The 27336-nt window shown below is 42.8% G+C and overlaps 1 protein-coding gene across 1 annotated transcript in view; it reads left to right on the forward strand.

The window, feature by feature from the left end:
• The window catches only part of LOC138303708 (protein prune homolog 2-like), a 1166077-nt gene that overhangs the window by 790431 nt on the left and 348310 nt on the right, over positions 1-27336 (forward strand). The window contains exon 9 of the mRNA XM_069243093.1: positions 1365-1380. Within this exon, the coding sequence (XP_069099194.1) occupies positions 1365-1380 (16 nt within the window). The remainder of the gene's footprint in view (positions 1-1364; positions 1381-27336) is intronic.

A 27336-nucleotide genomic window follows, 5' to 3' on the forward strand; every position in this document is an offset into this window, starting at 1 on the left:
AACCTGTGGCACTGAATTAGGATTAAAAATAATTCCCAACAACTTTTGATGCGGCCAGCTCGGAATAGTGTCACCCACCACAGGAACATATACCTTACCCACAATTCTGTTACCTTTAAATGCAATGGTGGCATCAAAATACCCTTTTAACTCTATAGGCTTACCACCATAGCTGTAAGGTGTAACTTCTGGGTCCAGAAGTGATACCTTACCCTGGAAATTCCTCTCATAATCAAATTGAGACACCAACGTTAATTTTGCACCTGAATCCATCATCATACGAATATCGATGCCATTCAGTTCCACAACATCCGAAGGATAATCACACCGAATGCTAGACACACAGTTCACATCATTTACCACCTGCAAAATGAAATCATGTTCAACATTAACATCACACTCAACTTCATTCACTCTCACTCTATCTTTACCTACACTCTTGCAGCACTTTGCAAAATGACCCCTCTTTCCACATTTGTTACAAGTAAGATTGAGAGCAGGACACTCTTTGCTATTGGCCAAGTGTGATGATGAACTACACCTAAAGCATAACAATTTACACTTAACGCTAGCATTAAATTTGTTTTTGGGTTAGCTATCTGAAGACTGGACCATGTTCACAATCCCTTTGGATTTTCTCAAGTTTTCAATACATGACTCAGAGTGTTCAATTTGTTTAGCAATCATCAACACTTCATGCAACGTAGGGTCACCCTTTGACCAAAGGGCGTCCCTGATTTTGTCACTTTTTTTACATTCCAACATGAACAGATCACGAATGCGTTCGTCCACACTTTCACTGAAATTGCATTGTGCGGCCAGCTTGCGTAAGTTCGTAACAAAGTCCTCAACCGATTCCGAGTCACTCTGTTTACATTTACCGAATTAGAAGCGTTGAAGTATGATGGAAATTTTAGGTAAATAATGTCTATCCCATTTTAGCAAAATAGACTCAAATTTATTCAACGAAGAGTCTCCTTCTGCCCCCTTGGAAAAACTGATGGTAGGTAACGTTTCCAACACTTCCTGACCTTCTGCTCCCAAACAATGTTGAAGCACAACGCCTTCCTGTCCACAGATAAATTGCTTCCTCAAACTCGAATGTACGTCAAAAATACTTTTTTCCATTTGTGCCAAGGAATAGGAGGATCTCCAGGTACAGACAAGAAAAACAGAGGTGGCAAAATATTTTGCATAGTTCACTAGCAAAATTGTCTCAAAGTAGTATTATGTACTGTAATTATATGTATACTCATAAACACATATATGAAAATGATAAGAAAAAAATTATTGTGTTTTACATGCCGCATAAAAACCTTGGTAGCTACTGCCAAACAAAAAAAACAAAGGTATCTCCAAAATAGTTGAAAATTGTTTCTTGTAGGCAAACTTCCAGCTGCTCAGGTCATCCAAACTATTAAAGATGTCAAAATCTTGTAAAATCAATATAGCAGAAAGAATAACGCACGATCAATAACTATGGCGGTCTTGCATTAATAGAACGATTAAGTCTTGGTCCAGAGTGTAATCGCAGGATACTACACTCTTAATAATAGATGCTGTTGCCAGGTAAATGAACGCGTAAAACACAACGTGTTTAGACTTGTAGATGCGTTAAGACTTGTAGACGCGTTTTAAACTTTTGATGCTACGCCGCTGCGGAGAGAACACACACCTGCGAGCACAGAATTTATGGCAGGAGACGCTTTCTCCTAGCTACCATGCGTGCGGAGTGAAAACACACCTGTGAGCACAGAATTCTTGGCAGGAGATGCGATGCTACCAAGTTTTGATTAAAAATATAACCGGTACAGTCGCGCGCGGCTACAGAGTATACTTATTAATAAAAAAATTAAAATAATGTATAAATTACAGTACAATACTATTAAAAGAAATCTGCAAGCAGGAAAAATCCAACAAGAAACGTAATTTATGCCCAAAAAAACCAGTACCTTCAAAAGTAATGGTATGTTAGAGTTTCTCCCATGTAGCAAGAGGGTCCAAGGTCCACAAGTTGTCGCCAAAGATGTAGTATTGCCAGTCCAGGAATGAAGACAATGTAGAAGCGCAGGAATGATATATATCCAATTTATTAGGAGAAATCTTCATAGGGAGAGAAACTCCATCCACACCAGCACAAGCTCTCAGGTCAACTGCCCAAGGATGGGACCATTCCGATCACACCACAAGAGAGGGGCAGGGGGAAACAGAACATACCAATAGAAGAAATACTAAACATAGGAGAGAATAATACACTAGGCTAACTTACTGCAATATAAATAAGGCAGTACATAAGGAGTTAAATACCACAGAATGCACCCCCAAATAGACAAGGACAAGGAGATCCAAAGGTAGCTGGCAGAGAAAAAGGAGGAAAAGGGAAAAACAGTAGAATGAACAGGAATGAGGAATGACTTAGTGATAAACCTCGCCTGCAATCATTTGAATGAACAACAGAAGAATTTGTTAAATAAAGGATTATCGTTTTACCCTGAAACAAAAATGGATCTATCGAATTCTCAAATTGATTTATACAAACTCTCTAGAAAATTAAAGTTGAAATTATACTTTGCACAGAGAACATATAGACAAAAGAAGGATAAAGCAATTGAAACACCATCTGTAATTACAAGTGCAGTAATAGCCCATCTTAGAATAAGAGGGAGCAGGCAGTGAAGTATGATGAATGACCTCTCGCATCTTGACTACTGTGAGCATATGGGGATTCCAATGGATGGGAAAAACAAAGTAAGTGTAAACCTAGATCAAAATTTTGCCCCCAACTCCCTGCTGGCAAGAAAGTGGATCTCTTTCACAAGCTTATTATTGAGGGATGAAACAAAATGAAAAGGAAAAGCTGCAAGATAATATCAAAGGTACAAAAAGTAATATGATATAGGAGGACTGGAAGGTTTTGAATGATCTTCAGCAGGATCAGGACATCATAAATAAACCCTCCAACAAAGGGGGAAACATAGTAGTTATGAAATAAACATGTTCAAGAACCAAATAGATAACTTAGGAAGAGAGAGCTTTGAAAAGTTGTTATAAGACCCAACAGATGAGTACATGCATGAGTACTATCTCAAGTTGAAAAAATGGCATGGAAGAAATCTCCTAGATGATGATGAACTTGCTTATCTAACAACAGACTGCCCTGTAAGGCCAACCATCTATTTTCTGCCAAAGGGCAAAAGGATATCTCAAATCCCCGATGTAGGGCAATCATGAGCTTGGCTTGCTTTTAAAAAACACCTCTAGATTTGTTGATGTTTTCCTCTTCCCATTTGTGACAAATCCTCCTTCCTACTTGAGAGTCTTGATGGACTTCCTGGACAGGATCAATGGGAACCCATGGAGATCAGGCTACTTAATGGCCACAATAGATGTAGTCTCATTATACACATCGATTCAAAACAGTGATGGACTTCAAGCTTGTGAGTACTTCCTGAAGTCATGTTCAGTCAGCCTGATGGAGCATTCAAACGTGTTGATGGAAACTCTATCTTATTGTCTCCACCATAATTTATTTCTATTTGAGGAACTATGGGCCTCCGGGAGGCAGAGACTGTGTGTGTGGAGCAGAACAGGAGTAGAACAGAACAGGTCATCTTATGGGTTAATTTTATAGATGGCTTGTTTCTCACTTGGGATGGCAACAGGAAGGATCTTGAGAGATTCATAAGATCATTGGGTGAAAATCCTCAAAATCTAAAATTCACATATGAGATGAGTGAAACAGAGATCAACTATTTGGACATACGAGTATACATCAAGAATAACACAATTCGCACAAGAATACATACAAAAAGCACTTGCTGTAACAGCATACTACATTAAAATAGGGGGGCACCCATGGGCTTTGAAGTGGAGTGTCCCTTACGGGGAAATTCTCAGAGCAAAAAAAACTGGTCAGAAGAAGATGTTTTTGATAATCAAGCCAAAGAGAAATACATGTACACTCTTGAAGAAGCACTTGCATTTCTGTCAACAGGTGTGGTGGACTTGAAATACATTAGGGAAAGTAAGAAGTATATGTTGGTCTGTGAAAAGAATATGTGTATGCTTATAGGAATTGCATTTGACTCTCTTGTTCCCTGATTATGATGTACTTGATGTGTTTGAATGTAAGATAAGAGAGAACACTTGGACCTTTTTCAGCGTTATGCTAAATTTAACACATTGCCATAAAAGGGACATATTAGCTAAAAGGTGCTCATGCAATTAGTATATTTGTGTCTAAAAAAGTAGGATATGTCATCATTTTTAACTGTACATCATGATAGTATTTAATGTTGTCTTCCACATCAAAAAGATCCGAATGCTCTGTGAAGATTGTATCCTACTGTACCTGACAGAGAGTCAGGATCTCCGGATAATAATTCCCCCCCACTGGTTTCAATCTAGGGTGATCGGGGGGTGATATTAGTGTGATAAAAATGTAATAGTTGACTATATGCATTTTTTCTGGTAATAATAGAAATTGTTGAACAAACTGACTGTCACATCTCACATCACCAAGAGATCCTATATGCTTATACTTGATGAATTAACCATCATGATAATGGTATGGTTATGTATATTAATGAAAAGACAATGGGTACTTTGCCATGGAATCAAACTCCAGATGTTAATTTTAGGTGATGTCTGCTGTACCATGTCATGGAATTGTATATTAGTGCTCGTGATTGAGTATTGATATAAATGATAATTGCAGTATGGCAGATATCATGAAATAAGAGGAAAATAGTTGAGAAGTCTAGTAGATTGTTGTAGATGGTGGCGGTTGATAGGTGTTTTCCCCTTTAAATTGTACACTCTGCACACTCAGACTCGATGACCCAGTAAAGGCTACGGCTGAAACGCATTAGTCACATTTTCACATTTGCATGTTTTTATCCCTCTGTCCCTAAAAGGAATAGAAAAACTGATTATTGCCACTGGAAGCTGTGCTGCTTACATCTTTCCTGCAGTGGAGGCATGATATATATATATATTCACTTAAAAACCAAAGGTTACAGGGAATTTATAGTTAGGCTCATATTTTAAACGTATAAAACCATAGAAATTCACTTGTTAGAGTTATCTCACGTAGCTTTGACTCGTGCCCTAAGGTAACTATAACTCGTGCCCCCACCATGCACTGCTAATTACCCTACAAATTATGGCACTCATGACATCTTTGATAAAATTATTTATAATGTCATTGTCACACCTGCGACAAAATTATTGGTCATATCACTGTGCATGGTGAAGTCATGAGTTATAGTTACCTTAGTGCATGAGTTATAGTTTCTTGAGATGCCTCTAACAGGTACATTTCTGTTATTTTTTACATTTAAAATGTGAGCCTAACTATAACGTCCCTGTAACCTCTGTTTTTAAGTGAATTTCCTTGTTTTTTTAAAATTCTATTTCCTAACTAAAACGTCCCTGTAAGCTTTGTTTTTTTAATGAATTTCTATGGTTTTCTTAATGTAAAGTAATTTGGTAAAGCACGGTGACGGTTGCCTGCAGGGCCTGGCCCATGGCCAGGACCTGCTCCCAAAACCTATAATAATCCAACCCCATGCTGCGCACAGCCTTCTGCAGTGCACAGCAGCAGTTGGCCGCAGGGCTTCGTCTGTGGCCGGGCCCGTGCTGCCAACCTCTATAACCAACCAGCCCTCCCGCATGCACCTAAACGCAAGCTGCACGCCATATTCGGGTGTGTACAGCATGAGCTTGGATGCTATGGGTGGGGGTTTTTTTCCATTTTTTTTTTTATCTGATGATCCACCTGTGGATTTGCGGATCCGCAGATCTACAGATCCATGGAACCAGCCATTGATCTGCAGATCCGTGGATCGGGTGAAAAAAAACAATTGACAAGGGACCCCTCTATGTGTCCTATGGGATAAAGATACCTGTATCCTGACCCCTTATGTGTTTTTTCACTGACCATTTCCTACCTCCCGAACTGATGTGACATAAACAAAACGGTAGCCACAATTTTTCTCTCAGGTTGCGGTCAACCAATCAGGGCCTTGCTTTTCCCCGGATCAGCGGATCTGACTTTGTGGCCCTACATATCTATATTTTTTAAACTATAATATCTCAGAATTGAACACATTTACATCAAATCACAAAAAGTGTGCTTTTGGGACCAAGAGCTAGCTTTCTGCCAAAGGTGGTCTACTTCTGTTCAGCAGTTCGGACTGTAGTCGTAGACTGGGAAAAATGTGTTTTGGGAACCCCCTTTTTCTCAGGCCCCACTCCACTGATCAATCCAAATTTTTTTAGAAAGCAGCTGAACTGCCAAAGGTATTCGTTTTGAAAATTTCCTGAAGATTCGTCAAGTGGTGCCAAAGTCATTGGCAAAATAAAAAATGCTCTTTCTATGGTAAACAAAAGTCCTAACTCTACCTAGTGGCAACCGCCACTATATATATATATATATATATATAGTTAGGACCTAGTTTCATAGCAAAAGCGTTTTTTGACTTGCCTATGTCTTTGGCAACGTTTGACGGATCTTCACTGAAATGTCCATAAAAATTGCCATTTAGGGTCTTGTGTGCATGGAAAGTTCCAGGATGATCCATTAAACAGGGGCTGAGAAAAAGAGGGTGGTCAAAAGAAGTGTATTTTTCCAGTGTTAATTCCCATCGGCTCTTTAGACATGCATGCAGCCCGAAACCGCTGGACAGTATTGCACCAGGTTTGACAAAAAGGTAGCTTTTGGTTCAAAGACCATTCTTTTTTTTTCGGTGTAAATCCGTTCAGTAGTTTTCAAGATAATAAGAGAAAATAAATACAATATATGTAGGGCCGCAAATCCAGGGAGATCTCCTGCTAAGATTTGATTGGCTGCTAACACTTGATTAAAAGGTGTTGACAGCCATTTTGGGACTTGGCTTTAGCTGAGTCTAAAAAACTAAAAAAAATAAAAAAAATAAAAGGGAGTAGGGTATGTATATCCTAGCTCCCTAGCCTTTGTTCAGGGGTCCCTCTGGGACTCTGCCAGGGCTTAAAAGTATTTTTTTCAATCATAGAGGAATCCGCAGCTGGATCCACAGATTTTGCAGTGATTTAAAAAATAAAACATGGTCTCCTGTGTTTCTAAGTGCTTTTGCCCCCGGGTGGGCCAGGCCCTGGGGGAATTCCCAAAACATAAATGAGGGGGGCACAAGGGGCTCCCCTCCTAGAGCTTATTAAACCCCAGGAACTACCACCTCCCTAGGGCTGAAGAACATAATATAGGAGGGCTGTGTGGACTTCCTGGGCCCTCAGGACCACCACCTCCCCTGGGTAACAACATTATACTTTTGTGGGGGGGCCACATGGACCCCCAGGGGACCATTACCTCCTCGAGGCTGCAGGTAAAATATGTTGTGGGGCCACACAGACCCCCCCAGGTCCTGGGGTCCCACACCTCCTGGGGGCCAATAACTATGTTAAAAATATAGGAGTTGGGATGTGCAGCACCTTCTCCTGGGCCAGATAGGGCCTTGGAGACCACCACCTCCCTGGAACCGGCCCATGCCAATCAAAGGAGAGGGGCTGCATGGCTCCCCCTCCTGGAGCAATATATGGCCCTGGGGACCACTACACCCCAGGGCTGGCTCCTGCTACCTCCCGAGGAGCCCACACTCACAAGATAGCTGTTTGTTTTTGCTTGGTGGGAGCTGTGACAGCTCCTGCCTAGCAAAAGCAAACAATCCCCTTCCAGCAAGTGGGAGTTTTAAAACTGCTCCCACTTGCTGAAAGCATCTCTTTTCCTGTCCGCTGTCATGAAATTATTTCTCTTGCATGCAGGGAGCTGCTATTTGCACCCTCTCCCTGCATGTGGGATCAAATGGCTCCCGCAGGAGACAGGATACATTGAGACTGTGTGGGCCTTGATGCTCCCCTGTGCCGTCATCATACGTCTTTACTGGGCAGCTCTGGGTGGGGTCAGGACACCCATGAACACACGGTCAGGCCCCGGTGGGTGGGGTCCCTGGGGCTGAAATTATTATTTTGAAATAATTATTTGGCCCTGTGGAGGTCCACAGGGCCTGAGGTGGTCCATGTGGCCCTCCATTATATTAATGAAATGTAACCCCAGGAAGGTGGTTGTCCCTGGGGCCTGGGGAGGTCCAAGTGGCCTCCCCAGCATATTTTTTTAAATATAGACCCGGGGAGGTGGTGGTCCGCGGGGGAGTCTGTTCAGCCCCCATCTTTATTTATTGTTGTAGCCCTGGGAGGTTGTGATGCCGAGGAGGTGGCCCGTGCAGCCATCTGCTTTAGTTTAATCTTGTAGCCCCAGGGAGGTGCCCCCACTTTATTGTAATTTTGTAGTCCCAGGGAGGTGGTGGTTCCTGGGATCTGGGGGTGGAGTCCATGCGGCCTCCCTTATAATAATTTAATGAAGCCCTGGGGAGGTGCTGGTTCCCGGGGCCCAGGGGCACCAAATGGCCCCCTAACTATTGTTATTATGTTGTCCTGGGGAGAAAGTGGTACCTGGAGAATCCATGCAGCCCTCCCGATATATTTATTTAATGTTGCCCTGTTGTGGTGGTGGTGCCCGGGTCCCGGGGGCCTTAGCTACCCCGTAAATATATATTTAATGTTGCCCCCTTTACCTGTCAAAACCACCAAAACCTATGCCATGCATGGCCATTGGGTGGTATAGGGGGTTGGCCGCCGAACGCTGTGCATGGTGCGGGTTGGGTGTTTAAAGGGGGTTGGCTGCAGGTCCTGGACAAAAGCAGTGCATGGCAGTGGTTGGATTAGCGTATAGTAATTAAGATTACTTTACGTTAAAAAAACAACATAGAAATTCACTGAAAAAAACAAAAGTTACAGGGACATTATAGTTAGGAATTTTGTTTTAAAAAAAATAGAAATTAACTTAAAAAAAACAAAGGTTATTGAGACGTTATTGTTAGGCTCACATTTTAAACGTACAAAACCATATAAATTCAGCTGTTATACTTATTTCAAGTAACAATAACTTGTGCCCCAAGGTAACTATAACTCACGGCCTCGTCATGCACTTGCATTTACCACACATATTTCAGCATTCATGACATCTTTGATAACATCATTGCAGTAACATTTTTGAGGAAAAAACTGTGCATGGCATGGCTGCTATTTGACAGCTCTCCCTTGCTCTTAGCAGAGTGTTTACTGTGGCTTGGCACAGCTGTTAAGCTGCAGCCAAGGCACAGCAAACAGCTATGTCCCAGGGGTACGCACCCCAGGACATAGCAGGAGCCGGCCCTTGGAGTGGTGGTCCCCAGGACCATCAGTAGCTCCTCAAGGGGGACCATGCAGCCCCCCTCCAACAACTATAGCCCAAGAGAGGTGGTGTTCCCCGGGACTGCGAGGCTCCGAAATGTACCACCTTTCTATTTTTACAGTTTGCCCCGTAGAGGTGGTGGTCCTCGGGCTGGAGGAGGGCCATGGGGCCCTCCGCACCATATTTCTGTGAAACCCCGGGGAGATGGTGGTCTCTGGGGCTGCGGGGGGGCAGGACACCCCCTGCACTGCCCTGTGGATGTTATATATGAATGGCCTAGAAAAAGGGGGGTGGTCAGGAAGTCGAGTTTCCCTTGTTAATTGCCTTAGGACCTTTAGACATGACTAGAGACCGAACCGCTGGATGGAATTACACCAAATCTGGCAGAAAGCTGGCTTTAATACACAGATTACACTTTCGCTTATTTGGTGTAAATCCATTCAGTAGTTTTCGAAAAATGAAAGGGAAAGTAAATTTGTATATCTAGGGACATGGATCCTTTGCGATGATTCACAAAAAAAAGACAAGCTTGTGCAGGTAAGTGCACAGCTCTGATTGGCTGCCAACACTTCATACTAGGAAGTGTTGGCAGCTTTCTTAGTACTCGGCTTGAGCCAAGTCCCATAAAAAACGTGTGAAAAAAGAAAAAGGGTCAAGTTAGAGACCCCGTGACCCTTTAGCTCTGGTGCAGGGTTCCCAGAAGGACCCCAGCAGAGCAAAAAAGCTTTTTTTTTTTTAAATGTTACTGCTAAATTTTGCATTTTTAAAAAAAAACAAGCTTGTTTTTTAACCACTTCAGTGCGGGCATCGGCAGAGAGAGAGTCACTCTTTTCAAACAAGGCCTTCCTGGACAGGTTCCCTGGCCCTCGATTGCAGTGCAGTTATGATCGAGGGCCAGGAAACCCCACTAGACACCAGGGATTTCACTTGGGGGGTCGCCCCCCTAGGAAAACAGGACGCCCCACCTCCAGGGGGCATTTTTTTTTGTTTTTAAAGGTAGGTTTACCCCTGGGGGGGCACAATTGCACCCGATCGCGACCCTCAGGGGTTTAAAAAATGTAAAAAAATATTAATTAAAAAAAATGAAATTGACAGGGGGTCGCCAGTGAGCAGGTCAACCCCCTGTGGTCGCAATATTTTTTTTAATAGTTGTATGGCTTCCCTGGGGGCCATTATGGCCTCCAGGAAAACCATACAGCTATTAAAAAAATATAGAGATCTATATATACAGATCAATATATACATTTATATATATATAAGAAAGAAGTGTCTCAAACAGATGATCTCACTAAAGAACAAAAATATATTTCTACTACAACGTTTCAGCTTCCGCCTTCCTCAGGTAGTACAAGATTGTTTGCTCAGTGGCTGCACAGCTGACACTGGTGGATTTTCAAAAAAGCATCATGAGTGAAGATTCCAATTGGAATGTGGAATCAATGCAGTCCTGAGAACTCTTCAGATATGCAGAAATCAAGTGGTATTGTCAGTGATGTTCAGTCCATCTGGATGCAGTGATTTTAAACGGTACATCCAGAAATGTTCTCTGATGTCCAGTAGTTCTTCCTTCAAAACATGTTTCACAGGGAAAATCTTCAAATCTGATAGTAAATGGTCCACAAGGTTAAAATGGTTGGCTACAGGCTGGTCAAGTTTCTTGTTAATTATTGCCGATTTGTGGTTCCTGAATCGTGTACGGAGGTCATTCACAGTTTGACCTACATATTGTTTTTTACAGCTTTGACGTTGGCACTGAATCACATAAATAATGCATGTAGAGCGACATGTAAGATGCTGTCTTATTCTTATATCGAAATCACTTTTGTCAACGCTTGTATGGTTTCCCTGGAGGCTGCGATCAGCCCCCAGGAAAACCACTTCCACATGTAAAAGTGATCTCTCTCTCTCTCTCTCTCTCTATATATATATATATATATATATATATATATCCGCCACCAGTTCTCTTGCAGTTGCAGCTTGCGTCTTCAAAGCAATGCACATACTTCAGACAGCAGTAAAAAAGTCAAGTAAGTCTTGAGGATTATGTTTCTGCTACAAAAGGATCTGACTTGTGTCTAGTGACAGTTTTGATGCCACAAAGTAGCACAGAAGGTTTATATGCCTACTGCAAAGATCAAATCTGCATTTTATGTAAATAGCTTGGCAGATTGATAAAGTCAGCCATTACCTGCGCTATAATAATGCAAATGAAATGTATGTGCGGGGGGATCTATGGAGAGATGAGGGTGGTAGTGATGGAATCCGAGGAGGGGGTCATGTGAGTGGGGGCACCAATAATGATTGTTGGGCTCGGTGCTAGAGGCATTAAAGACGGTAACGACTGGTATGTGACAAGGTGAAGTAATAATGTGTCTTTTTTTGAGTGTCTTCAAAGAGTGTGCTGATTGAGGGAAGAAGTGAAGGAAAGGTGACCTCTACTGTTGTACACACAAGTGAGGTACCATTTTTATTGGGATACTTGGGGGAACACAGAATAGCAGAACAAGTGTTATTGCACCTTGTTTTTCTATACATTTTTTCCTTCCAAATGTAAGACAGTGTGTACAAAAGACGTCTATTTGAGAAATGCCCTGTAATTCACATGTCAGTATGGGCATCCCGGAATTCTAAGATGTGCAAATAACCACTGCTTCTCAACACCTTATCTTATGCCCATTTTGGAAATACAAAGGTTTCCTTGATGCCTATTTTTCACTCTTTATATTTCACCAAATATTTAGCTGTACTCCCGGTATACGGATAAAACCCATTGCAAGGTGCAGCTCCTTTATTGGCTCTGGGTTCCTAGGGTTCTTGATGAACCTACAACTACAAGCCCTATATATCCCCGCAACCAGAAGAGTCCAGCAGACGTAACAATATATTACTTTTGAAAATATGACATCGCAGGTTTTTTCTGATTCAAATGTGCCTGTTCCTGACCCCTTTGTTGATACTATTTTCAGGGGGAAAACACATGCTTTCTTCTGCAGCCCTTTTTTCCCATTTTTCTGCAAAATAATTTTTTTGCTGTATTTTGGCATACTTTCATGGCCTCCTCCAGGGGAACTGACTACCTCTGGGTACCATTAGAATCCCTAGGATGTTGGAAAAAAGGACGCAAATTTGGCGTGGATAGCTTATGTGGGCAAAAAGTTATGAAAGCCTAACCGCGAACTACCTTAAATAGCCAAAAAAGGGCTCAGCACTGGAGGTGGGGAAGGCCCAGCAACTAAGGGGTTAGTTAATTAGCCCCGGGTGGGCCTGGTCCCAGGGGCAATGTTTTTTTTAAATGGGAGGGCAGTAAGCAAAAGTAATGCAGGGGGCCTTCTGACCCCCCTCTGCAGCCCTGGGGACTGTCACCTGCCTGGGGCATGAATGAAAACTCATGTGGGGGGCCGCCTGACCTCTCCCTACAGCACTGGAACCATCACCTCCCCAGGGCAGTATGCAAAAGTAATGCGGGGAGGTCTCCTGGCCTCCCCCGCAGCCCTGGTGACCCCCACCTCCCCGGAGCACAAATGAAAACTCATGCCGGGTAGCTACCCGCCCCCCGCAACCCTTGGGGACCACCACCTCCCCAAGGCATACACCTGCCCCCCCAGCCCCAGGGACCACCATCCCCCTGTGGGATAACCAACATATTATGCCAGGGACCGCACGTCCCCTTCCCCCTCAGGCCCAGAGACCACCACCTGTCTGGGGGAAACTGTAAAAAATAGAAGGGGGGTCTATTTTGGACTTCTACAGCCCCAGGGACCACCACCTCCCCTGGGTTATGCTTGTTGGAGGGTGGTCATGCGGATCCCTTCGAGGAGCCTCTGATAGCCCCAGAGCCCCCCATGGTCAGCTCCCGCTATGTCCCGGGGACATAGCTGTTTGCTGTGGCTTGATTGCAGCTTTACTGCTGCTGTCAAGCCACAACAAACACTCTGTTTGCAGTGAGGGAGAGCTGTCAAACAGTTCTCCCTCGCTGCGAGCAGAGGTTTGTTCTGTCTTCCTGTCTGCAGAGATGCAGACAGGAAGACAGAGGAAACAGAAGCAGGAGGCAGGGAGCCAGTAGTGACTGTGGGGGTCATCAGGCTCCCCTAACGCTCCCCAACATTGTGACTGGGTACCCTGGGGGGCACCCAGGTCATGTGGTTGGGCCCCGTGGGATCGGGTCCCCGGGCCTGAGATCGGCCCTTGGGTGGGGGCCATGCTGCAAATATAACTAGCAACCTTGCCAAGCACTGCTAATTACCCCACAAATTACGGCACTCGTAACATCTTTGATATCATCTTTGATAATATCAATGTAATATTTGCAGTAAAATTTTTGGAAATAAAAAAATGCATGGCGGGGCGTGAGTTGCCTTAGGACATGAGTTATAGTTAGTTGAGATAAAAGGTGAATTCTATGGTTTTGTATGTTTAAAATGGGAGCCTATCTATACTTTTCCTGTAACCTTTGTTTTTTTAAGTGAATGCATATTATATATATGTGTTGGTAGTGATAGTTAGGACCTAGTATCAATTGAAAAAGCATTTTTTGACTTGGCTATATCTTTCACACCATTCAACGAATCTTCATGACATTTTCCAAAAAATAGTGTGCCCAAGAGTCTAGTTGTGCCTGGAAAGTTTCGAAGTGATCTGTTGTGTGGGGCCCGAGAAAAAGGGGGTGGTGAATAAGAGTATGTTCCCTATTTTAATTCCCATGAGGATTTTGAACATGACTACAGCCCGAACCTCTGGACAGAATTACACCAAATTTGGAAGAAAGTAGCTTTTGGTCCAGAAAGCCAGCTTGTTGTTATTTCGTGTACATCCATTCAGTAGTTTTAGAGAAATCAAAGGAAATTCAAATTTGTATATCTAGGGTCGCAACGAACTGATACAAATGAGGAAAACTGATATAAGGGGGCAGGTTGGATGTAACCTGGCTCCATGGGTGGGAGATATAGGTGTTTCCTGGAAATAGTACAGGCACAAAACATCAAAGAAGAGGTTTTCTCATTAAATATTCATGAATTCATTGTGATGCCTAGCGTGGCCCCAGTGTAATGTCACGACAAATTTGTGAATATCTTTTTTAAAAAAGGAGAAACACACTCAGACACTCATGCATGTACTCACAGACCCACTCAGACACTTGTGCACCTACTCACAGATCCAGTCAGAGACTTAAACACCCACTTACAGACCCACTTACAGACTTATACACTCTTACAGAGAGACCGACTCAGACACTCTTGCACGCACTCACAGACCCGCTCAGACACTCATGCACCCACTCACAGGCCTACTCAGGCACTCATGCACCCACTCAGAGACAGACTCAAGCAGTCAGGCACCCACTCACAGACCTTCTTAAAACACCCACAGACCCACTCAGGCAGTCAGGCACCCACTCACAGACCTTCTTAGAAACTCATGCACTCACTCAAAGTCCCACTGATTTACTCATGCGCACACTCAAAGACCCACTCAGACACTCATGCACCCACTTGACAGACTCACTGAGTGACCCATGCACCCACTCACAGATCCACTGAGACACTTGTGCACAAACTTACACACCCACTCAGAGTCTCATGCACCCACAAACAGATCCAGTTAGAGGCTCATACACTCACTTACAGACTCATGCACTCACACAGAGACCCACTTAGACGCTGATGCCCCTACTCACAGATCCACACAGGCACTCATGCACCCACTCAGAGACCCACTCAGACACTCATTCAACCACTTACACACCCACTGAGATACTTATGCACCAACTCACAGACCCACTCATGCACTCATGCACCAAATTACAGACACACTGAGACAACCATTCACCCACTTTCACACTGTAATGCTATGTGTATTTAGCCATGACTCCATCTTGACCATTGACTCCATTTTGTGCTTCGCTTCAGTTGCCATCACGGCAGTGCAGGGTTTTTCCGCGCAAAGCTTGTTTTCCACACAGAATGTGTTTTTGCTTTTCTCACCAGAACAGGGTCATATCATGCTGGAACATATTATGGGGGATGCGTACGCAATACGAAAGCACAAGCCTGAGAGTGTTTTCATCAGAGAAAGGTACAGCTCTGTCTTTGTAATGCGCATTAGGGCCTGGCCAGTTCTCTTGTGTGGTTTTGACACAGACCAAGTACAGCCAGCATTTGATTTCAGAACAGTTGGGAGAGTGTTCTAGAATGCTCTCCTAGCTTGTTTACGGTAAAAGATGGGGAGACTTGGCGCTAATGCAGGAACTCACCTGTGGAGTGGACACCCTGCCTGGGACATTTGAGATCCTGTTGGACATGGTCCTTTTTGAGGGTCATCTCCAAACGTTGTGCCTCCTTCCTCCTATTTTTTCTGACCAGTTTATGTTGTTTTGAGGACTCTGGGCACTTTACCACTGCTAACCAGTGCCAAAGTGCATATGCTGCCTAAATTGTATTGATAATTGGTTATCCCTGATTGGCCTATTTGATTTTCTAATAAGTCCCTTCTTAAGTGCACTAGAGGTGCCGAGGGCCTGTAAATGAAATGCTGCTAATGGGCCTGCAGCACTGATTAAGCCACCCACATGAGTAGCCCTGTAAACATGTCTCAGAACTGCCACTGCACTGTCTGTGTGTGCAGTCTTGCACTGCCAGTTCAACCTGGCAAGTATACCCACTTGCCAGGCCCAGATTTTGGCCCTTATTAAGAATCTGGTGATTTTAAGACCGCCAAACTCATGGTGGCAGTCATACCGCGACGGTCGTTGCAGTCCGACCTCCACATTATGACCTTGGTGGAGCTGCCACGATCCGACTGCTGACACCGCCAGGTTGCTGCCAGTCTACAGCATGGAAGCATTGGTGGTTGTAATCCACCAGGGTGGCACTGCCAGCCTTTCCATGGACCACCATGGAAAAAGCTGGTGGAATGGGGGAGTCGGGGCCCCTTTGGGCCCCTGAACTGCCCATATACTTGGCATGGGAAGTGCAGGGACCCCCATGGACAGCCCCCTTGCTCTTTCCGCTGCCCAAATTACCTGCCGCACCACCACATTGCCGCTGGCTCGATTACAAGCTGGTGTCAATTTAAGGCCCGATTTCCTGACCGCTGGCCCGTCGGGGAACTTGTAATAGGGCCGGCGGTGTTCTGGCTGTACTGGTGGTCAGATGGCGGTATGAGATTGGCAGACTGCATCCACCGCCCGCCAAAGTCATAATGAGGGCCTCTCTTACTACATGTAAGTGACCCCTAAGGTAGGCCCTAGTTAGCCCCATGGATAGGGTGCAGTGTATGTAAGCGGTAGGACATGTGCTGGTGTGTTGTACATGTCCTGATAGTGAAATATTGGCAAATTCGGCTCTCACTATTGGAAGGCCTTTCCCCCCCATAGGTTAAGATGGGTAATGCCTTTAAATATATCTTTTAAGTGCAGTTTCCCATCAAGAGCAGATAGAGATTTGAAGTTTGGGGTCTCCAAACTCACATTTTAAAAATACATCTTTTTGTAGAGTTGTGTTTTAAACTGTCTATTTCAAAATGCCACTTTTAGAAAGTGGGCATTTTCTTGTTTAACCATTCTTTGCCTCTGCCTGCCTGTGGAATCCACGTCTGGGTCAAATTGACAGTTGAGCTGTTTGTGAATTCTCTATAGACAGTTACACAAAGGGAGCTGAGGTGTGTCCTGCACATCCTGATGAATCTTCCTGGGCTAGAGTGGGGAGGGAGGAGCTGATGCCCGCATCTGAAAGGGCTGTGCTTGTCCTCACAATCAATCAATCAATCACAAATTTGTAATACCCATTGGGTGTCAAGGTGCTGAATGTAGGTGTGCTGTTCAGTCGAAGAGCCAGGTCTTGAGGTCCTTCCTGAGCTGCTTCAGTAAAACAGTCTGCCTGAGCTTGAAGGAAAGTGTGTTCTGTGTCCGGGCTGCTAGGTAAGAGAAGGATCTTCCTCCTGCTGTACTTTTCCAGATCTTGGGGGCGGCTGCAAGGGCGAGCTGTGAGGAATGGCGACTTCTGTTGGGTACATAGAAGGTGAGGCAGTGTTTGAGGTATGCTTGTCCTATGTTGTGCAGTGCCTTGAAGGTGTGGGTCAGGAGTTTGTATGTGATGAGCTTGTTGACTGTGAGCCAATGTAGGTCTCTGAGGTGGGAGTAGATATGGCTGTGATTGGGGATGTCCAGGATGAGCCTGGCTGCTGCTTTCTGAACTCTTTGTAGTCAAGATTGAAGTTTCTTGGTGATGCCGGCATAGAGTGCGTTGCCGTAGCCTAGTTTGCTGGTGATGAGTGCATGGGTGCACTCCAGCAAGCAGGAGCTGTCAAAGTACTTTTGCTTGCTGAAAGTGGAGATTTCATCTATTTCCCTGGCCGCAGACATGCAGTCAGGGAAAGAGATCAACGTATTGGTCCTGCACAAAAGGACCAGCTTTTCCCGCACACAGAGACTTCCCCCGCGATCTCTTGCAGGGAAGAAAAGACTGGTCTTCAGGCAATCAGCAGGCATGCACAAAACAGGGCTGAGAGTGAGGAGAAAGAAGTGAGAAAGAGAGAAAGGCAAGCAGCAGGCATGCACAAAAGGGGGCTGAGAGCAAGGTGAAAGCAATGAGAAGAAGGGAAAGGCAAGCAACAGGCAGAACAAATGGGGCTGTGAGCAAAGAGAAAACAGTGAGGAGAAGGGAAAAGCAAGGAGCAGGCATACACAAAATGGGGCTGAGAGCAAGGAGAAAGCAGTGAGAAAGAAGGAAAGCCAAGCAGCAGGCACGCACAAAACAGGGCTGAGAGAAAGGTGAAAACAGTGAGAAAGAGGGAAAAGTAAGCAGCAGGCATGCACAAAATGGAGCTAAGAGCAAGGAGAAAGCAGCGAGAAGGAGGGAAAGGCAAGCAGCAGGCACGCACAATATGGGTCTAAATATAATATCCCTGTAACCTTTAGTTTTTTTATGTGAATTTCTATGTTTTTTTTTAATTCTCTTTCCTAAATATAACATCCCTGTAACCTTTGATTTTTCAGTGAATTGCTTTTATTAACGTAAAGTAATTTTAATTACTATACATGAAGCCAATTTCTGGCCAGGCCCTGCCTCCAACCCCTTATAATCACCCAACCCCACGCCATGCACAGCTTCGGCCATGCATGGTGAGGGTTTGCTGCACCAGGCCTTGCAGCCAACCCCCTATAACCACCCAATCCCGCTACACGTAAGGCCAAAGGGGTTTGAAGCTCAAAGGGGGCAACATTAATATATATATATTTAGGGGGGACACACCAGCCCCCTGGGACCCCAGCGATAATGACATCCCCAGGTTGTATGGACCCCCCCCCCAAATGCCAGGGACCACCACCTCTCCGGGACTACACTAAAAAAATATGGGGAGCCACTTGGTTCCCACAAGCCGTAGGGACCACCACCTCCCCAGGGCTTCATATTTAAAAAACGTGAGGGGGCCACAAAACCCCCACCCGGAGTTCCAGAGATCACCACCTCCCCAGGACAACATTAAAAAAATATATAGGGGCGCACACACCGCACTGGGCCCTGGGCAGCACCACCTCTCTTTCAGGAGCTGTCGGCTCCCACCAAGCAAAAGCAAACACCTACCTCCAGAGGGTGGGCACCTCGGGAGGTAGCACGAGCCGCCCCCTAGGGGTGGCGGACGCCAATGCCATCTATGGCTCCATGAGCAGAGCCATAGCCCTCCTCCATTGTTTCATTCAGCCCTGGGTAGGTGGTGGTCCCTAGGATTGGGGGTCCATCACAGACCCCCTACATTAATATATTTTTTGCCCTGGGGGAGTGGCAGTCCCTGGGGCAGTGGAGAAGGGTTTTTGCGCCCCCCCCATATATTATGTTTAGTGATATAGGTAGGTGGTATTCCCCGAGGCTTTCGGGGGGCCACGCAGCACCCCACACTATATGTTTATTGCCCCGAGAGGTGGCAGTCCCTAGACCGCATTTTATATTAACATAGTCCCAGGGAGTTGGTGGTCCTCGGTGTATCTGTAAGCCCTAGGAGGAGGGCCTGGTTTGACCCCTCCTATTTTTACCTGTTAATGCCCCCAGGACCTGCCCCACCCGAGGGCCAAATAAATGAAGAGCACGGGAGAATGTGCTTTTTTTTTTTAATCTCAGAAAAATCCATTGATCCATCTGCATATTTTTCAAATAAAAAAAATATATACTTTGTAGCCCTGGCAAGGGTCCCTGGGGGACCGCTGCACCAAGACTAGGGGCTCAGGGTATCCCTACCCTCGTCCCTTTTAAATTTTTTTAATAATTTTTTGTGGGACACTGCTGAAGCTGAGGATCTGAGCAATTAGATATCTATATTTTTCCCTTTAAATATCTCATAAACTACCAAACGGAAGTACACCAAATTACAAAAAGCACAATCTGCGCACCGGGATCTAGCTTCCTCCCAAATTTGGTGTTATTCCATTACACTTTTCGGGCTGTAGTTGTGTCTAAAGACCCTATAGGAAAGTGAGTGCAGAAAATGCATTTTGGGACCCCTTCTTTTTTCTCAGTCCCTGCTTGACAGATCACCCCGAAAATTTCAAGACAGCAGTTGAACGAACAGTCATATTAGTTTTTAAAAAATTGTGAAAATTCGTCAAACGACGCCAAAGTTATTGGCAAAACAAAAAGTGCTTTCCCATGGATACTCGGCCCTAAACATAACTCTCTCTCTCTCTCTCTGTATGTATGTACAGTATATATATATATATATATATATATATTTATATATATATATATATATTCTCTCTCGAATGGGTAAACAAAGCAGCACTCTCTATACCCAGAGGTTAGCAACAATCACAAAACTTTTTGTGTGTGTAATTTAGGCTAAATACGTTTTTTTGTATGTTTTATTTTACAGGACTGGTTAGCTAAAGGGGCAAACAAACAGCCAGCTTGAGGAAGATAGGGCCGGGGTGGTGAAGTATGATTATGTGTGTCCGAATATTGTTAATAACTGAAACTTACAGAAATGCTATAAATAATATATTAGGGGAGTAATTCTAATTAGATATAAAACCCCTAGAGACGGTTTAATAATAATAAGTGAACAGTGAACAATATATGATCTAAAAAACTTTAGAATTAAGGATTTATATAATTGCTATGTATTATTTAGGGGCTTACTTTATATATATATATATATATATGTCTGCCATTATAGCTGAATAAATTGTGTTCTGTTGTTTATGATAATGGAATAAACGAAGAAAATTAGAGGTTGAAAAATAGGGCAATATAGACCCACGTTTATTCAGTATATGTTATAAACAAAGACTGTTGTATAATTTTGTAATTTTGTATCTTTCAAATTGTTTATTTATTTATACTGAGAGAGCTTAGTTTATATAATCTATATTAACATGAAATGTTTATGAACTAATGTGTGATAATGTCGCTTAGAAATTGTATTAATGTGATTTGCTTAAACATGCTTTTTAAATGCGACCACGGGGAGTGGCCGCCAATGTATACGGGGACTAATAGAAATGACTAATGCTTGTGAAATTCTGGTATTAAAGTATGATTTTGTACTAATTTTTAATGATTATGTTATTAAAGTTATGCTAAATAAATCTTGTAGGCCTTAAGTAAGCATGAGCCAAAGCCTGACTGCCTGACTCTCATATTAAATGTGTTTTTCTAACGTGCAGTGTGCTGACTCGCAAAAGGACATGACCTTTTGTTTTTCTTCAACTAGAAGCTGAATGTAACCATAGTGGATCCGTTCTCATGAAAATCATCTTGCTTGTAGAAATGTTTAGCTAAAAATGCAACAGTGTAGATTAGAATAATGTACAAGGTCGTTTAAACTTGTAAAGATAATGGAGTTACTGACCAAAAGATGTGCAAAGAATTACAGAAGGATGAAATCATACCGGATGTACTACCTCTGAAGACGTCAATCATATGGACCAATAAAATGGCTGTAAAATAATATGGGGTGAAAGATTAATGACATAATCTGTTTTCTAATAGGGTAAAGATAGTGGGGTATAACCATGGACCAATGAAATTTTATGGGAATGTACTACGAAAAAGGGATAAAAACCCATGACACGGGGAGCCATTCAGGTGGGTTAGGGAATGCTATCGATTTTATCCAGAAACTCTGCTTGGTGACTTATTGGTTTACTTAAAACCATCCTTGTCCTTAGATTGCCCATTTTACACTTTGCCTCCTTATGAGGGAAGTGCCCCTTTTCTGCCCCAGAGCTGAGTTTGACTGATGGCGAATCAACTGATGTCCTGAAGACGAAGACTGATCCTGATTGCTGACCTATACTTTGGAGGTTAACTATGACAATGAAATTGTGATTTGTCTGTTTGCTTTTCCTTTCTAGGTACCAACTGCTTATTTTTGACAGAGACCATAGCTAGATGTTTTCCAAAGTGGCGTTCTAAATTGTTTTGCATGAAGCCCAACATGCCAATGCTAATCAGTGGTTAGGACAGGTGCTCACTAAACTGACGCAAATAGACAAACAACTGAATCCATGGTTTGTTGAACTGACGTGTTGATGACACTCTGCTAGAGTTGATCTATGTTCACGGCGTGTTATGTTCTGATGTTCGCAATTTTTGCTTTAATTAAATCTTACCAGAGTTGCCATATTGTGACTATGCTATTGTGTTTCTTGGTTATGAGATTAACACATCTACTTTTAGAATTGTAACTAAATAGGAAATAAAACTCATAAAATTCTACTAAACTGGTGTGGTTATTCATGACTGCAAGGTCATGGTGGTGTCTCAAGTTGATTAATGTCTTTGACTAAAGTGAAATGCATTGTTGTAATAAATATTGATTACATTATTGACGTATTGATTTACTTTTTGATTAGCTATCTCGCCCTAAGGTGTCTCTCAACTGGGTCAAAAGATTCATTGGCCTAAAACGAGTCCTAATGGGTAATCAATTATCATAAAGGGACGCGTTAGCAGTTCAATGGGCAAAGTTCGCCACACGACTCTCTCTTTTGTGCAAGCACCAAAATGTCTGCCATGATAGTAGAATTAACTCTGGTCCTTTGTTTATGTTGATTGTTAATATGCAGATCATGAAATGTTAAAAGAAAGGGCAATATGGAGTCCACTATCATGAACAAGGTCCCCCTGGCACCGAAACTCATTGATGCATAATGCCTGAATAAATTATGATTGTTACAAACCTCTGAGTGCCACTTCATTTACCCATACGACCGAATGCTTGGAAGAATAATTAGCGTGCAGGTGGTCACGCTTAGCGGAACACCTACAGCAGTAAGGAGCACGCCAACACTGCTGACTTTTACATAAAGAATATATATATGTGCGTGCATATATATATATGAGATGCATAACTGGAACATGTGCTATCTGCTATCTGATCTGGGACATTGGAGCAGCAGACAGGCTGCCCTATGGTTTTGGTCACCAAGTAGTATGAGAGGGAACGTTCATGTTATTGCTTCCTAACCCTTGTGACAGGCTGAGGCATGGGGAAATTTAGGACCCTATTTAACCTAATGCGAAATCTTAAATGAGGGAAGCAAGAGGCACTCATTTACCAACCTGGTATTTGGGCAAGTCTGAGTGGCATTCAAATTTCTTCTCGTTTGCTCTTAGGGAAAGATGATGAGCTAAAGATGCCATTTCCCCATTCAAATTCATAGGTGTGGTGTGGAACAGAAGGACCATGAGGGCAGGGGACCTAGTCTTTGAGAGAGAGAGCAAAGGAGTTAATGTGACATCAAAAGGGGGTGGGGGCGTTGTGAAAAAGATTCTTCTTTGCTGCATGCTGGTGGCTAGCAAGGGAAATCACGCAGAGAGATAAAAAGTAAAAGGGAAAATACATTTTGCCTGCCTTTGCGGAGTCTGCGTCTCCTTTCCGCCAACCAGCCTGACTCTGCAACTGTGACAAGTGGGAGTGGAGTCTGTGGACACCATCTGCACACTACAGCGAACCCGCCAATCCAGTCAGCACTTTACCTCACAGCCCACTTCATCCCACATGCTGTTTCCTTGGTCTACCGAGGGGGGTCTGCCATCTACGCCTAGTGCTCCTTCCCATTTATGGGACTATGTGAGTCACCTCAGCAGTATGTGACCCTCTCTGCCTGTGTCCTAGAATGCTGAATTTCCTCACCAAAGCGTGGCCCACTACTTGCCTGTGTCCTTCTCCTGTGAAGTGCTGCACCGATTTGGTCACCCATGCCCGCATGGACAAGTGCAGCTCCATACCCACTGTTATTTGAAAGCCTCTTCTGCCCTCCCCATACTGTGAATCACAGCTACATGGTGCCCAGCTACACTGCAAAGCTACAGGTGATACCACAACCCGAACAGGGTCCACAGTCCATGATCTCACCTCTCGAAGTGTGAAGAAACATCGGCACAAGTTTGTCACACAGCCTGTTGTAGTTCCTGTTACACTACACAGAGTGCTGCATTGTATTTACCTACTCTACCCACAAACAAACTTCATGTCACAAGAAGACAAGGGCACATATGATGCATCTGTCTTTCTGAGGCCACCCCCACCTTTTGACACAATGAAGAAGCACAACCTTGGTGTCAGATGGCTGTTGGATCAAAAGCTTGGAGAATTTCATTGTCACTTTGGAAGTGGAGGATGATTAGTGATTGAAAAATAATCAGGTACCTCAAAAGTTTGGCTGGTGAATGAGTCAAAGAGGTTGATAAGAAACTACCTAGTATAAACACTACTACCTATCAGACCATCAAGGAGTCAGCCCACAAGAAATTTGACCCCACCCAAATGTTGATTATGAGTGATATATTTTCCACAAAGTCTGTCAACAGCCCAGTGAAACGGAATGGTTAGAGATGCTCCTTAAATACTGCAAATTCAATGAGTACAATGAAGAGGAGGCCATTTGTCTCAGAATAATCAATGGGTGTCTGGCTGAATCCTTTCAGATATGAATGCTGAAAGAAACACACAGTCTGGACAAAATGTTAGTGACTGCACGAACGGAAGAGAGAGCAGAAAAACAAGAAGCTGCCATGGAAGTTGAATCATCACAGAAAGAGACAGTGCTAGCCATACGCAGTAAACATCACATTAGCTGTGGGGAAACATCAGCCCATGACCAGCAAATCAAAAAAAGCATGCTACGGCTGTGGCCTATTGTTTCCCCGTGATGGGAAGTGGCCAGCTCTGGGACAAACCTGTAAATGGTGCAGAAAAGAGATTAACTTTCAGTCTCTCTGTTGGGCCCACGTATGGAACAGCAAATCTGCCGTCATGCGAAGGTCTCCTAAATCATCATTAACCGTCTCTCTGGCGCCATCCTCTAGTGATGGTTAAGAAAATGGCTATCTTCTGATGATGTCATCAAGTACTGAGGAACACAGCTTTGCCTCTGGAAGCCTGCACATAGGGGGCATTCTAGTCAACAACGGAGCATCCATCAATCTGATGGGGCCCTGATAGATGGCTCATGTAGAAACAAGTCTCACAGTAAAGTATACACATGGGCCAGAAAGAATCCTTTGAACTGCAAGGGGAAGATACATACAAACATTCATCACAAGGGATAAGTATTACCAGTAATGATATATGTTGCTGAAGGATGGGTTCCAGCCCCCAATATCCTGTGTCTAGCGATAGCGAGGTGGTTAAGAGAAGTCACATTGGACATGAAGACGTACAACTGGTACACACCACGCAAGCTGCACACAAATGTCCTACTATTCAGCTGCATGTGAATGGGCAACCCATACCTTCCATCATTGACAGTGGGACCTCCATTAATATCATGCTGCTGCACACATTTCAGGAACTAAAGCCACAGGCAGTACTCAACCAGCAGCACATCCCCGAATACACCTGGGCAGTGACTCAGACACTCTGCAGCAGAGGATCTTTTTTGTGTTCAAGATCTTTTATTGGTTTTTGAAATTGAAAAGACAACACAAAAAACTATACATTATTGTCATATATATTGAACATATACATAACTATAAAATACTTTTATTGCATTGTGTATATATACGTAAAATGTGTAATTGTCTTGAATGTAATAAGAAAGAAATGTTGAATAGGGAACAAACAATGGGTGTTCAACCACAACTATAAGAAATAATTATTATAATTACTAAATACTCTACATATATGTAGCTATATAATCATCAATCGTTCTCCATAAGTGTTTTAATAAAGAAGTATTTTCACATGTTCCTATAGGAAATGTTGGGCTCCAGATCTAACAAAGGTAACTTAAGGTCACCAAGCCTGGGTTGATAAAGCATCAGCGAATTTCCAATTAGACATGATTGATTTGATGGTTATAGAAATGAGGAGATCAAAAGTTGAGTATAGGGATCTGATAAGTCAGAAGATCTGCAAATAAGCATACCATATGTGAGAGTATCAGTGATGGAAAGTATTTTAACAACAATAAAAGTCCAAGCATTTTTCCAAAACTGTAATGCTACTACAAATTCAAATATAACAAGTTTTGGGGATCCCTCATTTTGTTTACAATGACAACAAAGAGGTGAATCAACAAGTTTAGCCTTATATAATTTACACAGAGTCCATAAACAATTGAGTAAAACAAGAGCACTAGTGTGTGGCAATGATACAGGAAACCTTCCAGAAATAATAGTTATCCATATTTGTCTCCAATCATTCAAGGACAAAGTAGTAAAAGGTTCTGTATTCCAATGTGTGGTTATACAATTTGAGTTGGTGGCACTAGTACAGTTTAGTTGTTTGTAAAGATTGGAGACAGTACGTGGGGAAACAGAGAAGCCTTAAAACAGATTTCTGAATCCGGATTAATAGTCTGGGGTAACATATTTGTAAAACAATTAAGTAAAACTTTACATAAAATATCATACATAGAATATTCTGTTTCAGGCAACATAGATTTAGTTTGCAGTTCAGAGAATGATAACAAAACTCCCTTATCATAGATGTCATGAAGGTAGAATATACCAGCATGTATCCACAATTTGCAAAATTTGATAGTACGATTAAACTTTAGGGTTATGCCAAAGGGATAGTTTGGTTGACTCTGAAATATATGAAAGAAAAATCAATAATAGTTAATTTTTTAGAAGCTATAATGGAAGATGACTTACGATGTTTACTTGAGTTAGTCATAGATAACTATGATGGAAGAGGGATTCACAAAACTACATTTTGTTCTATTACCAGCGATTTTTGGGAATGCATGGGATCAATGCAAGTAAACCAAAGAGAAACTCATTTTAAAATTAATGCTTTATGGTATTTGAAAAAAATCTGGCAAGCCAATCCCCCCCATTAAGTTTTGAAGGTTTAAGCTTAGTATAGCAAATATGTGATTTGTGATTCCAAAGAAATTTGTAATAATTCTTTCCAGTTTTATATAGAATATGAGAGGTAATTGTAAAGGGATCATGGATAAAGTTAAAAAAATATTAGGAGCAGGTACCATTTTGACGGCCTCACGTTTTCCCCACCATGATAAGTGTAATAGAGACTGTTGGCTAATTTTATCTGTGACTTTAGTAATTAATATGTCACAATTTAATGTAATGGAATGCTTTAGAGAGTGTGGAAATTGTATTCCTAAATATTTTAATTTCTCTTTTTGCAAACAATAGCATGACTGTCTTTTACTGTAGGGGTGCAATGGACATTTAGGGGAAAGAATTTTGTTTTATTACTGTTCAAAGTATAACCTGAAACAATAGGTTATTCTTGTATGATATTTAAAACTGCAGGTAAGGCGGTAACTGGGTTGCTGTGGTATAGCAGGACATCATCTGCATAAGCTGATGTTTTAAATGTAATGTTAGCTATGTCTATTCCTGTGATATCATTGGGGTTTCAAATATAAGAAAGTAAGGGTTCAATTGCTAACAAAAAAAGAGGTGACAATGGGCATCTTTGTCAGGTTCCTCTATAAAGAAAGAAAGAGTTAGAAAACTGACCATTAATGATTAGACTGGCCAAATAGGAACCATATAATGTTAAAACCATATTTATGATATTATTTCCAGAATTAAATGAGGATAGCTTTTGAAATAAAAATTGCCAATGAACTTTTTCAAAGCCTTTTTCAGCATCTAAAG

This window comes from Pleurodeles waltl, chromosome 1_1 (genome assembly GCF_031143425.1).
Source record: "Pleurodeles waltl isolate 20211129_DDA chromosome 1_1, aPleWal1.hap1.20221129, whole genome shotgun sequence".
In the NCBI taxonomy this organism is placed as follows: domain Eukaryota; kingdom Metazoa; phylum Chordata; class Amphibia; order Caudata; family Salamandridae; genus Pleurodeles; species Pleurodeles waltl.